General features: G+C 41.0%; 1 protein-coding gene across 4 annotated transcripts in view; it reads right to left on the minus strand.

Annotated features, from left to right (window-relative positions):
- PLS1 (plastin 1) overlaps positions 1–14,761 on the minus strand; it is an 83,785-nt gene that overhangs the window by 18,031 nt on the left and 50,993 nt on the right. For all 4 annotated transcript variants that reach the window (XM_073359778.1, XM_073359782.1, XM_073359780.1 and 1 more), the window contains 5 exons: positions 14,299–14,380; positions 11,513–11,678; positions 10,653–10,795; positions 8,906–9,001; positions 4,283–4,478 (listed from right to left, as the gene is read on the minus strand). In XM_073359778.1, the coding sequence (XP_073215879.1) occupies positions 4,283–4,478; positions 8,906–9,001; positions 10,653–10,795; positions 11,513–11,678; positions 14,299–14,380 (683 nt within the window). The remainder of the gene's footprint in view (positions 1–4,282; positions 4,479–8,905; positions 9,002–10,652; positions 10,796–11,512; positions 11,679–14,298; positions 14,381–14,761) is intronic.

The following is a 14,761-nucleotide window of genomic DNA, read 5'->3' on the forward strand; positions in this document are numbered from 1 at the left end:
CATTAACTTAAACTCAAACAACACAGGAAAGGACAGGGATGACTACACTCTGCTCTTTTAGGGCAGAAATAATGGAAAATATTGGGAAAATATGGGAAAATAATGGGAAAAAAACTAGGGGGAAATAATCACTAGTAGGAAGGGGAGGAATTTAAAGCAGGAAAATGAAGCCTTTCCTGAAGTATAGTTGAAGTTTCAACCACCCTCCAGCCAACTTTTCCTAGGCTTTAGATCCTGGATCTTGGAAGGGTCCCACTGTGTGGGTAATACCCACACAATTCTGTTGAAATTCCACAGAAAGAAGCTAGATGGCATTTGTATTGAATTGAGGAAGTCTTGCCCCCATGTTATAAATGCATTATGTTGTATCTGGGTTTTTCATGATTGTGACGGCATATTAAAACAAAGACAGCAGTGTAAGAACAATACAAAACCAACCAGGAGAAAAGTGGTTATAGTAATAGAAAAATCAAAAAGGTTTCAGGACAAATACATTTATGGAGTATAGAAAAGTACTTAATACAGTACCTACATTAGGAGGGGTCAAATCTGCATTTCATGAAGCAAAATAGGAAAGTGTTATAAATTATGAGTCAGATTATGACAGCCATCAATGACAAAACTATAAAGAAATGAGTGTTTTATCTTTTATATAACAATGCCGGGAGAAAAACAATACTGGTGTGAATGATGCTCATACTACAGTATTCAAGGGAAAATGAAGATCAGAACAAAACACTACCAATAACACCTTGTATTTGAAATATAGTTATTTTGATTATGCAAATTTATGTGACTGCATAGTTTTATTATAGAAAGGGGAGAAGAGAGAGTTGATCATTGCCATGATATAAATAACAGCATTAGGATTCTCTACAACTCTATAATCATTTTAGAGATGAAAAGTGTCAGGCAACTTTAACTCACATTACAAGACCTTGTATTCAGTTACTTATAATTTTTCCAAATTTTAACTGGTAAGGCTGAAATTTTCCATGCCAGATCTTTGGCTTGATCTAAATATTTTTGTAAAGTTTCAACAAAATGATTCAACTATTTCTGAGCATGAGGTTAGAGAAAATGTTTGTCCATGTTAAAGTTGATACAAACCATTTCAGTGAGAGAAGCTCTAGCATCTTCATGCTTTGGTACAGAGACTTGAAATTTGGCAGAGGTGTTACATTAGCATGAGGGATGTGCCTTGTGCCATCCATGCAAAAATCCACCTGAATGTGGCCAAGTTTTGAGTCTCTGAAAACTACAACTCATTCAAGGTTTGTTAAAGTTTGGCAGCATTACTCTCTGAAGATTCTGACTGCATTGAGCATATTCCATCTCCACAAAGCTCCTACATGCCAACTGCACTGAGCATGTGCCCTCCCTATGGAATGACTAAGCATGCTGCATCTCAAGTCTTGAGGGAAAGAGTAGGACTTCTCCTGCAAATGTTCCTTCTGGGTGTCAAGGATAGCTGTGGTGCCAGACACTAAAACTGAGAAGAGGGAGACTGTATCTTTTATGCTCTCAGTGCCCCCATGGTTGCCCGCCGGACAGCCTGGAGGAGAAGAAAGCAGCAACCTGACATGCTGGAATGCAGTGCGTGAGAAGTGGGGAGAAACACAAAGAGGCAACCGGAGACAGAGGGGCAGAATGACAAATCCAGATTGTGGGAGATAGGAGAAATGAGGGTCAGGGACAGGCTAGGCATGATGGGAGCAGAAAGGAACAAGAACTTGTAGTGGGAAAACAGGAGCAGAGAGAGGGATAGAGGGACAGTCTGGAGGAGATAGGGCAGAAGGGTCTCTAATCACTAGAGTGCACTCCCCTTCAGAACCAGGAATAGAACTCAGTATTCTGGAGCCTCAGTGTTCTTCTGCTGTGAGCAAATACTTTTGCTACTTTTGTATATAATTATATACAATATTAGAGATGGACCTGAATTCACACATCCCCAAACTTTGGGGGAGTATGGATACAAAATCCAGCCTCAAATGTCCCAGTTGATACCTATCACTATAATGGACTAAATCAAAACCTCAGATCTTGACATCCTCACTCTATGGGTCTGGATCTGAATTCTGTAGCTTTGGGCCATTTAATATACACGTTAATCTCAGAAATTAGGAAGTAGCCTGCTGCCTATAACAATATAAAATTGATGTATAGCAGAATGCGGTTTTATATTGGTGGGCTTCATATCCCGTTATAGACAGTGGCAGGGATGGGGAGAAGCCTTATATGACCAACCTATAGGCAAAATTCATTACTCAGTTCTATTCACTACTGATTTAAACTATACCTGAGATCCATATTCTTGTTCACATTTACATGTAATTCATGTTAAATAAATTTCTTAATCAAGTGGCACTTTGGGCCTGGGCGGCAGGAGGAGCCCCTCTCTGGGGAGGCGAGCCCCTCTCTGGGGAGGCTAGCCCCCAGTTCTGCCCCTTCTGCCCACGCCCTCTCCACGGCCAGAACCTCACGACCCCCTGCCCGACCCCCTGCCCCACCCCATGCAGCCAGAGCCACTAGCCCCTCCCCCCAGCTGCAGGAGCTCCCTCCCACCGCAGGAGCCCCAAGCCCTCCCGCACCTGCCTGGAGGAGCCCTGGGCCAGCCACAGCCTGGAGTGACCCCCTCTTGTCTAGACGAGCCATAGGCCAGCTGCAGTTCAGAGCACTTGTCCTGCCCGCCGCCCAGAGGAGCCCCAGCCGGGCTGGCTGAAGCCCCGAGCGGAGGAGCCCCACAGGACTGGCCAAAGCCCCGAGCCCCCCGCCGCCCCCTCACACACCTGCCTGGAGGAGCCCTGGGCCAGCCGCAGCCCAGAGCCTCCCCTGCCCCCGCCCCCGCTTCCCCACGGCGCCTAGCGGAGGAACCCTGGCAGGACTGGCCAAAGCCCCAGGCGGAGCCTCCCCTGCCTAGAGGAGCCCCGACTGGGCTGGCCAAAGTGCCGAGCCAAGCCTCCCCCGCCCAGAGGAGCCCAGCGCTGGTTGCAGCCACGCCGTGCTCCCCTCCGCAGACCCTACCCACCCACCGTCCAGGAGAAAAGTGTCTGTAGAAGATGCTTCTGATATGCTCCATGCAGCAGCAGGTCCGGGGTGGCTGAGGAGGGGATATGTGCTTCAGCCTCCCCAGAACCTGCATGGGGCATAATAAAGCAAAAACTTCACTGCCAAACCACACAACCAGGGGTCCAGCGACCACAGCAATGCCGGGGGAGGCAGTGCCTCCCCATGCCTATTAAATCTGCCACCCATGACTTTAGTCCTTATTTTGCTCTTGGATAGAAGCAACCATCTCCAATGGACTTTAACAGCAATTCTTGGCCCCTTTGTGTTTAAAAGTGCTGGAAAATTAAATGGAATTCTGTTTGTGATGTGAAGGGCCACTAGGACAAAAATTTTAGAATATGCTTGTCTTTACTCTACCCTGTTAAGAGAATAGTGCAGTTCTGCTACATCTATTACCCTGTTCCTAAAAGAAAGTCCTGATAATGTGCAATGAAATGTTCGTATAAAAAAACCCTGAGAGTGCAGTACAACACCAAGATACCAAGCACTTCTTGGCATGCAACCCAGGTAGTGGTATTGGCATAAACCATGGAGGAAGCCACATGCCCTCCTTCCCAACCAGAGTATAAACATCATGCTCATGGTAATCTCATAGGAAGGGGTGGGGGGGATCCTCAGGAACTCATGGGGGGGAAATTTTGTTCTCAGCAAATGAAGTGGCTGAAGGTTATTCAGGAATCAGGATTTATCTACAATACAGAGACTTTGCTGCTATAGCTATGCTGGTATAGAAATATCAGTAACAGCACCTAATGGAAAGGTGGCATATGCTGACAAAAGGAGTTTGCTGGCATAGCTATGCTACCTCCCCGAATGACATTAACTATGCTGACACAAGCATTCTTCTGTCAGAATTGTTGCATCTGCACCAGAGGAGATGCTGGCATAGCTAAATTGGCTGGGCAGGGCGTGGGATTGTTTCACGCTCCCAACCAACATAGCTATCCTAGAAACACTTAATAGTGTAGACCAAGCTTCAATCGGCCTTTTGTCAGGGCCAGCACCAGTGAGGGAAACTCCACATTCTGATATCTGGAATGAGGGAGGTTCCTACAACAAGCTAATACTTGAAAAACTAATTGTAGTTTTATATATTAGTGTTTACATAGGCACAATCATATGGGGACAATCCAGTCAGAAGACCTAACTTCTATGTGTTATGCACACTCTTTAATGTTCTTATTTCTCACTAGGACAGGTTGAAAGAGCTCACCTTCTAGTAAATTGAGATCATACATGGAACTGTCAGGCTTGTGCAGCGATGGGTATGTGTTAAATAGATTTGCAACAAAAGCCAAGTTAAGTTTAGGGTTGCCTGCAACTACATCAGCTGGAGTAACAAACTGTCTGCAGCCTAGTTTGTCTGCCTGCTGAAGCATATATTCAGCCCTCTTCAAGTCATTTTTCTCCTAGAAAAGAAAGTTAAAAAAAGAAAAAGAAAAAACATTTTTAATGAAGTTTGGCTTTTCAGGTTCTTTTTTGTTTCTCTGGACTCTCATCTTAATTGCATCATAATTAAAGATTAGGCGCAGCATACAATATGTGGATGTAGACCTTGTTCAGAATGAAGGTATTTTTGGGACCTTTTTCATAAGGTGACAATCTGTCATCCTTTTTTCTTCTAAAACATAATCAAACACTTGTTGAATCCTCTTAATTGCCATAAAGTTAGCGAACATAATCTAAAAAGAAAAGGAGTACTAGTGGCACCTTAGAGACTAACCAATTTATTGGAGCATAAGCTTTCGTGAGCTACAGCTCACTTCATCAGATGCATATCGTGGAAACTGAGCTGTAGCTCACGAAAGCTTATGCTCCAATAAATTGGTTAGTCTCTAAGGTGCCACTAGTACTCCTTTTCTTTTTGCGAATACAGACTAACACGGCTGCTACTCTGAAACCTGAACATAATCTGACAATCAAAAATCATGTCATCAATTAGCGAGCAGTTTGTGTAACTTGTAGAAGGGGTTTTTGTTTGTTTGCATTATTCATTTACCTAGAAGAATTCAGTCTACCCAACCCACATCATATGCAGCATGTAGATGTACATATAGTCCCAATAGTTACTGCTCATCTTTTGCTCAGATCACAGCCAATAAATATCCATGGCCATGTAGGCTGGGAAGCCATGGCTGCCACCCAAAATCCAAAAGAAAAAACAGGGGTCTCCATCGCAGAGCTTTGGCACAGGAATAGCTTGAGGGAGAAGAGAACTCCTATAAAGTGCTGTGTATTTTTGTGTCACTCGGTAGCTGATTTTTTTAATTCTTATTTTATTAATGGATTCATTCTTTTAATAGAAATCTTATAAAACTTGTTTTACAACTTAAAAAGAGATAAACTTAGACCAATTTATAATTGTTTATATACTATGGAAGTCCCTATAGCTGTACTGATGAGAACTGCTATCAGTCACTCTCTTCAACTTTGTGGTATTGATTACATATTGTGGCTGATGCTTTTCTACTATTCATCTTCCTTTTCTGGCTTGTCAGTTGGTGGTGTTTGCTAAAGTCTTTCATAATCTCATGTTTATGTCCAAAATTCTGGTTTTCTTACATTTAAACATGTAACCTGTTCGTTAGTTGTAATTACCAAAACTCTGTGATATTAAACTTTTCTCCTTTTTCCTCATATCTGTTATCATTAGTTTAATTATCTTAATTTTTAGTTCAACATTCACTGTTGTTGAAAGGATTTCTCCCTTCCTTAGTATTCAAAAAAGTTCTCAAATTGTCAGGTTTGGTGGTGGGTGATGACCCTTTTCCAGCAAACTTCAAAAAAGTTTCACCAGATTTCTAAATAGTTATCTTTTTCCTTCTCCCTTGAGGAACTCTGGCATGATTGATTTATTTTTCCGGTACTAGAATTTCCCCCACTTTTTTTGATACAAATCAGTAGTTCTAGGGGAGTCACTCTTCCTCAAAACCACCTTGCTATTGTAATTCTAGCAGCAGCAAGGAGATGAGTGATCAATAAGTTTATGGCTTTCATAAGACGCAGCGTTTACCAGGACAATTTACTAAAAATACTAAGGAGTTATTTGACAGCTGACACCCTGTTATCCCCTTATAGAGACTCCATCAGCTTTCCAAAATGTCTGATTTTTCATAACAAATAATGAAATCCCACTTTCTATATTCAGCAACTCAGAACTCTAGGTCAGCTTGTCATTTTCTGAGAGGAGTCACTATAACGCTGATATAGGAGTAAGCCCATTGTACTCAGCAATAGAGTTGGTCAAAATATGCGGGGAGGCATAGAAAAAAATTCAAATTTTTGGTAGAAATGAATATTGAAATTTTTCAGCAGAAAACAAATATTTTGGTTTTCAGACAAAATATTGCAGGGTTATGGTATTTATTTTTTAACAAAAAAATTTTTTGCACAGAAAACAAAGTTTTCATGAAAAATTTCATTTAGCCAAAAACCCAATTTTCTGTCAAACAGTTGCAATGGAAATTTTTCAACTAACCTTATTCAGCACCCTCAAGAGGAGAAATGTTTTGACCCTCAGCTGGGTTAAGGCTCAACGGAAGGGTTCTGCACACTCCTGCCCCTTTGCTGTTGTGGCCTGAAGTTTCCCACACCCTCCATCATTGCTGATGAATGGAAGGGAACCTTCCTACCTCTGAATGCCATCCGATTTGAAGAAGCAACATGAGAATACAAGTCTTCATTCTTTTTCCCAGGCTGAGTTCCAGAACACAACTGGGCAACCCAGTTAGAATTCTTCAGCTGGGGAAGAGAATAGAACCCAAGAATAGGATGCTAAGATGACATCTATATTTGGGAGACCTGACTGCAAAATAGTTTTCCCTGACACAGTTCCACCTTGTAAGGTAGAAGGCACTGTGACAGATATTGCAACCTCAGGCAATCTCTTGGACTATGTTGTATTAAGTTTATGAATAGTTTATGTATCACTGTAGGCCAGGGATTGCATGCAATTCGGGGGGGAGGGCAATCGGGAGGGAGGAGGAGAAGAGGGTTACCACCGCTCCTCCAGGAACTAGAAATAGTGGGGGTCCTGATGCACAGACATGCCCAGGCAGATATATTACCCCGGTGTCTGACCATCTTCTCAGTATTTCACTGCAGGGTGTTGTGTGTGATGGTTATTAGATGTTTGTACAGGACAGTCTATTAGTTATGTAACATCTAGGATATTGCATTCCAAAACTGCAGGAAGTGAAATTTGTGGGGGAGGGTCAGAGCTGACTCAATCAGCATTGAGAACAATTGACATCCATGGAGCCAGCCCCGTGTTTACTGTCTGGATCAGATGCAGTCTTGAGCATTTACAAAGATAAAAGAACTCCAGTAAAAGTCTCTGAACCCCTGGGTCTAGGAGACCATAGTCTGGAACTGTTTAAGAGAAGAAGAAAAGGCACATGATGCTATCCATTCCGAAGGAGACACTCTGCCAGTGGGAGTGTCTCATGAAAGGTGAATCCCAGCTTTTTCTGGATTGGACAAGTGCCGTACAGATTCATCGTTGGGTGAGAAATACTTTATTAGACAGGAAAGTAACTTATTAAGAAGGACAGGCTACAGATTGCATTTTATGGTTTTCTTTTAAATGTAAACCTCTGATTCCAAGCCCTTATACTTTCTTTTATTAGAAACTGTATCTCAAGCTCTGTTAAATAAACAAGTTTGTTTTTACTATGGACTCATCTAAGTGCCTTGTGCTAAAGAGGCTGTTGAACTGAGGTGAAACCAGTGAACTGGGGTGCACTGCTTCCATGGAGGCGGCGGATCGGTGTACATTGCTGGTGCCCAGCACATAAGGGACTGGGCGCTTGAGTGTAACACAGTGTGTAAATTGTTAGTCTGCACTGGGAAAGAGTAGGAGTGGAGCGCTTGTGTTGCCAGCAGCCAGTAATTGGGGAGGTTTTCCCATGGCTGGCACAGCCAATCTCCTTCTTCATCCTGTGTGCAGGTGGTAGAAATTCCCACAGACAGCCTCAGTTAACCCTAAAAAGTGTCATAGGAGTGATTAAGGTGAATAACTTAGGTTGTAAATATCTCCGGAAAATTACCACTTCTGGTGAGACTTGCATATACTGGGTCACAGTAAGGTTTCCAGAGGCCAACAGGCAAAGGACTTTTGAAATAAAAAGGCTGGGTTTAAACTGACCCAGGACAAGGCCTTCTTTCTGATTCAGGAAATGGACAGGACCTTCTGTCCACAGGGGACCCCAACCTTGCAGAAGGGTTAGAAAAACTTTTGCTAACTAGACCCCCATAAGACTGGTGACTCCTGGTAAGCTTAGTGTGTGTTTAAATCTATTTATGGTTTTTATTATTTTTTCTCTGATCTTTTCCCTTCAGAATAAAGATGCTTGCTTAGAAGTTGCTGTGTGATAACTGGTAACTGCTGGCGATACACTATTCATAGACTTCAGAGAAAGCAAAGCACAGGCACTGGCCTTTAGGCAGACTAGCTTACTGGGGATATCACAGTGTAAGGCAGGGAGCTGTGCAGCCTTCAAATCCCCTGGTCAGAAAGAATGGGACAAGGGTCCCTGCTCAGACACAGGTGATGGCTGGAGACCTGAGATATAACTGAGCACTAAATGGACCATGTGGGCAGGAGGAAATACGGACACAGTTCCCCTGGAAACTGTGACAGGCACCTAATCATGTTTCAACATTATCCTGAAACTGTACCAATCCTGCAGAGTTCAAAGCTTTTTCATGGTTTCATTATGCTCCTGTCTGCACTACAAAATGGAACCATATTCTGGATGTAACCAAGTCCCTGGATATGTAGATGGGGTCTCTGTTAAATAGACATAGGTATCTTTTTGACCCTCAGGATACTTACATTAAATCCTGAAAGGTCAATGTTAATGGGAATTTCATCATCTTTGTCTCCTTTGAGTGCAATCTGATTCAGCAGGTGGTAGTAGGCTCTTGAATCCTAAAACAAACAATATAATAGTAGGGAATAAGCAAATATTTGCTCCTTTTAATATAGTATACTGCACTTAGGCTCTGATGCAAAGATCATTGAAGTCAATATGACTTGCACTGATTTCAGTGGATTTTGGATCAGGCCCTTAGTCAAGATCCACTTAATCAAGAAGGCCACTTCACTGAGACATTTCACATAGAATCAGTTTAGCCAAATGACATAGTGAATAGGAATGACTTCTGTTTAATCATGACAGAATAAAATTCTTCTTATTGGGAATGTACTAGCCAGTTCTAAGAGTTAAAATATATTTAAGGCAGATGTTAAATAGGAGTGAAATTCTAGCTCCAGTCTTTTGATACAAAAGTTACTAAATAAAGTTTTCATAAAAAGAAAATAAAAATGAAATGATGTGGATCTCATTTTTATGAGTCAGAACAATATTTTAGTTAAGTCTTTTCAAACAGCTTTTTTTTAAAATGGCCTTTTCTCTTAATAGGCCAATTAACTTGGACAATAGTTTGTGGACCAAGATGCCCCAGTTAAAAGGAGTCTATTTGTTTTATCATTCATTATATGTATTAGATACAATGTTCAATACATGTTTTTGCTTTCCCTGTTCCCTTACAAACAAAAAAGAAAGAGGGATAAACCTGTCTTTCTGATAAAAGCAGCAAATGTTAAAAATATTTAATACTTGTCCTGCATATTAAAGGTCATTTTGATTAGATTTGCACTCTTTCATTAAAAGAAAGCCAGTTAATTATTTTCTTTGTAAATAGTCTCTTCCCTAGTATTTCATAAAGAATACAGAGATAGCTACATAATTATCTTTAATGGTTATTCTGAAATTAGTGGAGGGAAGATGTCCATGGAATCCCCTCACTTATTACCCACAGGGAACACTTCCCTTCACTTTTAATTTTAAAAGTGCTGTTGTCTCTTATTGGACTTAATGCAGCACCAAGCACACTTTATACTGCCTGGCTGATACTAGAGAAAGGAGAAGGATACATCTACCAGCTGCCACAGTGGAGCCAGAGTGTGTTTCAACCCCATGAAGTCAGTGAATTGAATCCGCAGCAAGGCACTGGTATGCCTCCTTTGTTGCAGGATTGGTTGGGACCGTAACTGGGAGGGATTTTCCTTGGATTGTGGGGCCAATAAGCACACCAGATGTGTCTTCTTTGGGAGTGGTCTCTTGACACCCCAAGCTGTGGTGGAGGGACAATCACCTATTGTTACAGATGAGCCAGATGATGGCTGAAAGCCACATTCTCCTCCTCACAAGATAACAAAGGTAAGTGAGGCCTCATGGGAAGGGTTAAAGGGCAAGGTGTAAAGTTGTGGATGGGAGTGTGCGATTCATCCCAAACGGTTCTAATTACAATTAGGAATTTCTGGACTCCTGAATATGGGCTGCTATTTGGGCTATGTGGAAAGTGCTTCGTTTGGGTTGTGTATCCTTAGTTGATACACAGCATCAGCAACTAAACAATATAATCATGGGTGGTCAAAAGAATGCGCAGTGCTAGACACACTTGGTGAATATGTACCTATAAAAAGCAGATCACTAATTCTGGTCTCAATCTTTTGTTTTTAAAAATATTACATTTTGGCATGACTGTATTCACTTACTAGAGTGACAAATATATACCTTAATGTCTTCACTGAAGTTGTTGATTTTCTGCCATCCTGCATTGGCCAGATGATAGTTCACCCAACGTAGCAAGAGCTCTTCTGGGGAAAGTTTCAGTAGCTGCTCTAGTTCTTCCCCTTCATTTAGCAGAGCAATAAGAGCTAAAAGTGAATGTGAAAGAAAGCCGAATTATTGCTATCATGGTCACAAAACATTTAATCCCAAATTGCATACTTTATCACAACTGACACCAGAATAAGTATACTTTTATATGTACCTAGGAAGCCAGTGCCAATGGTTCCATCAAGGATGAGTAAAAGAAGATGTGCCTTAACTACAAGGGCCACACAGAAATTGATTAAATTATGTATTGATGAAAACATTAGTCATAAAGTGAAAGTATCAGCCCAATGTACTAACAGTAATTCTATGGTTTGAAAACAGCTGCATTAAATTAAATAGATAGCAGAAAGCTAGAAGCAGTAGAGGTAAGAGTTCTTTGAAAGATGGCCAGTGTAAAGTAGAATGATTTTAAGACAAAAGAAGTTAGAAGGACAGTATAATGTGAATTCAGGATATGGGACTGGCTGCAGTCTAAAAGTTTATGATAGTGGGGCACTGCAGAAGACAAACAGATGACAGGATGCCAAAGAAAATAATGCAAACACAACAAAGGTCAGTCAGATCTGGGACCAACGACCAACCAGATGGCAGGACTTCATATGTAGGGACATGACAGGGCTGGGCTTAAGGGAAGAACAAGTCCTGGACAGGAATGAAAGGTGAATTGAAAGGTGAATGAAAGCCGTATTGCTCCCGACGTCTGAAAAGTTGGAGGGAGGGAGAGAGAGAGCACCTGACATTACTTCCTTTCTTACCTTCATTTCTGGAGATCTCAATATCAGCAAAAAGACCAACTTTAATGATCTGCCACAAGAGACCTAATACCAAGTGTGGTTTTCCTTCTTTTAGATCTTGTGATCCAATGTTGACCACTGTACAGCCAATAGCTGATGCAGAATTCAGGGCAAGATTTAGATTTTCCTAATTGAAACATCAACATTAACTAAATTAGCCAGTCAGTTTGTTAGTTTTAAAATAGTAGTCACCACCTTTGTTTCTTCTGTGAGTTTCTAAAGTTACAAAAACCAGTGCATTAGATGAATACTCAGATTAGGTTTGGTAATTCACTAGAATGCAATACAAAATAGTAGCATTGCTCAAAACCTTGTCCCTCTCAGATTTTGGACGGCACTTCAGATTCTTAAATCTTGGGTTGAGTGCTGTAGCTCTTTTTAGAAATCTCACATTGGTACCTTCTTTGCATTTTGTCAAATCTGCTGTGAAAGAGTTTTTAAAACAAACATGTGCTGGGTCATCATCCGAGACTGCTATAACACGAAATATATGGCAGAATGCAGGTAAAACCCTGCAATACTAGTTACAAAAGTGCCATGCAAATGCCTAATCTCACATTGTAAATAAGAAGCAGGCAGCAGTATCTCCTGTAAATGTAAACAAATTTGTTTGTCTTAGCAATTGACTGAACAAGAAGTAGGACTTGTAGGCTCTAAAGTTTTACATTGTTTTGCTTTTGAGTGCAGTTATGTTAAAAAAAAAGTCTACGTTTGTAAGTTACACTTTCACAATAAAGAGAATACACTACAGTACTTGTATGAGGAACTGAAAAATACTATTTCTCTATCAGTTTTACACTGAAAATATTTGTAATTAATAATATAAAGTGAGCACTGTACACTTTGTATTCTGTGTTGTAATGGAAATCAATATATTTGAAAATGTAGAAATGTCCATAATATTTAATACATTTCAATTGGCTATTGTTTAACAGTGTGATTAATCACGATTAATTTTGAGTTACCTGTGATTAATTGACAGCCCTAGTTAAAAATTGATCCAGGCTCTCACCATCTCATGTCTAGATTATCGCAACTTTGTTTTTTCTGGCCTTGACAAAAGCAGTCATGCCTCACTTGTATCCATTCAGAATACTGCTCCAAAGATAATTCTCCTAGCCCATCCTTTGACCATCTCAACCCTCTCTTGAATGCCTCCTCTGGTTCCCCTTCCCTACTGCATCAAACATAAGCTTATTTTCTTCACTTTCAAGGCCCTTTTTGGCCAATCGCCACCCTACTTATCTCTCATTCACTATGGAACACTTGATGCTAGCCTCCGCATAAGCTCCCATAAAGCTACCTCATTATCCTCCAAACTCCTCCTAAAAACTCTCCTCTGCCATGATGCCTACAATTAAAATTGACAATGGTTAAGCTGCTAATACCAGTGCCTTTCATGCTGACCAATATTGTCTCCTTGTAGGTTTCCTTGTACTCCATCTGTCTGCATCCATTTGTCTCTTGTCTTATATTTAGGCTGTAAGCTGTCTGGGAGCAGGGGCCGTCTTTTGTCTGTTTGTACAGTGCCTAGCACAATGGAGTCCTGATCCATAGCTGTGGCTACTAGGTGCATGTTAATACTAAATAAACTAATTAATAATGAATCATGTCAGGGTGCTTCTTGTTTATCCAAAACACTATGTAAGCAATGTTTTGTCTGCATACTTACCTATGGTAGGTACTTATGTGGCCCTATCAGTCTAGTAACTGAACACTCGGTATGTAGTTCAGAAGTACAAAAAGGTGGTTTCAGACATTTTAAAAACATATTTAGTGCTAACTCTACCCCTACTTCAGAAACTACTGAAGATGGGCTTCCATAATGACTCCATCTTGGGGGGAAAAAAGATAACCACACAAAGAACAATTTACTTTGCTGATTATTTTCTATGGCTCATTTGCTCCAGTACTTTGCAATGCAGAGGAAAAACAAAAGCACAGAATTCACAAGAGAACTGAACAGTGGAGTACTCCTGGAGGGGAAATGTAACTGTGTGATACCTCTCCCTTACCACATAGGCACCTGCATCATGTAAGCTTCAGCAAGACCTTCAGAGACCTAGAAGAACCAGGAGAAGACACTGACTAATTAAGAGCCAGCAGGCCACTTAAGAAGGCTTGCTTGCAGCTGCTCAGGGGTAGTGCTGGGTGAGATTGAGATGGAGGAGGAGCTAGCCCAGAGAGCCCAGGCCTTATTTTCAAGCGCTGCAACTGAGTACTTGCCTTTGTGGTTTTATCTGTTTCTTTAAAGATGCAGACAGCCAAATTCTAAGCTTGTTGTTTCTATTTAATTTTTGAGAGACAGACAACCAGCTTATGGCATGGGCCGCCCTACTTCTAGCAGGTGGCCCAATTTAGGATTTAAGACAGGGAACATCAGCAATAGTATGTTTGGCACTGCAGAGAGTGCTAAGAAGCAGCCTCACTTGTGACCCCTGGAAAGGGGAAAGACCAGGAAAGTAGAGAAGGTAGGTAGCAGCCAATGAAAATATTAAAGATCTAGAAGCTGAAAGGAGAAAGGTCAGCTCTGCATTTCATCAAGGATCAGTGTCCTATGGATCTCCAGGAAAACACAAGCCCATGCAAGCAAACAATGCCACCAGGCTGTCTGACACCTTGAAATCCACACATAGGGCCTGATCTGCTCCCATTTCAATCTACAGCAAAATTGCCATTTAAACAAACCTATAGGAATAGCCTCCTGTAATATAATTAGGTTGTGCCAGAAAAGATGCCATACTTACAGAAATAGTGAAAGGAGTGAGCTTCTTTTTATTAATAGCTCTTTCATCAATTGTATCTGGTTTGGATAAATTAATCATTTTGCTGGGGAAGAAAAAGTCAGAATTTATTCCATCTCTCCAAACAATGGTACTTCAAACAAAACATTAGCATCACTTTTTTGTGGTAAATCTAAAAGTGTTGCTTCATATATTGAAAGCACCAAGGTAAATTCCTATTTTTCCCCTTCAAAAACAACTTCCAATAAAACTAGAAACCATAAAACCTACATGGAAATAAGAAAGTGGAGTAGTCAGATTTATGCTTAGGAGTCCAGCTCTGATTGTACTGCTAACAAAGTTCTCGGGAAGATTCAGACAACTGCAGAATTGAATATATTTATGTTGAGAGCCACTGTAACATGAGAGTGTAAATCTTACAGCTAACATATTATACTTCTGTAGTGCCTTCCATAGAAGGATCTCA

The sequence above is a fragment of the Lepidochelys kempii genome, chromosome 9, assembly GCF_965140265.1.
Source record: "Lepidochelys kempii isolate rLepKem1 chromosome 9, rLepKem1.hap2, whole genome shotgun sequence".
NCBI classification, from domain to species: Eukaryota; Metazoa; Chordata; order Testudines; family Cheloniidae; genus Lepidochelys; species Lepidochelys kempii.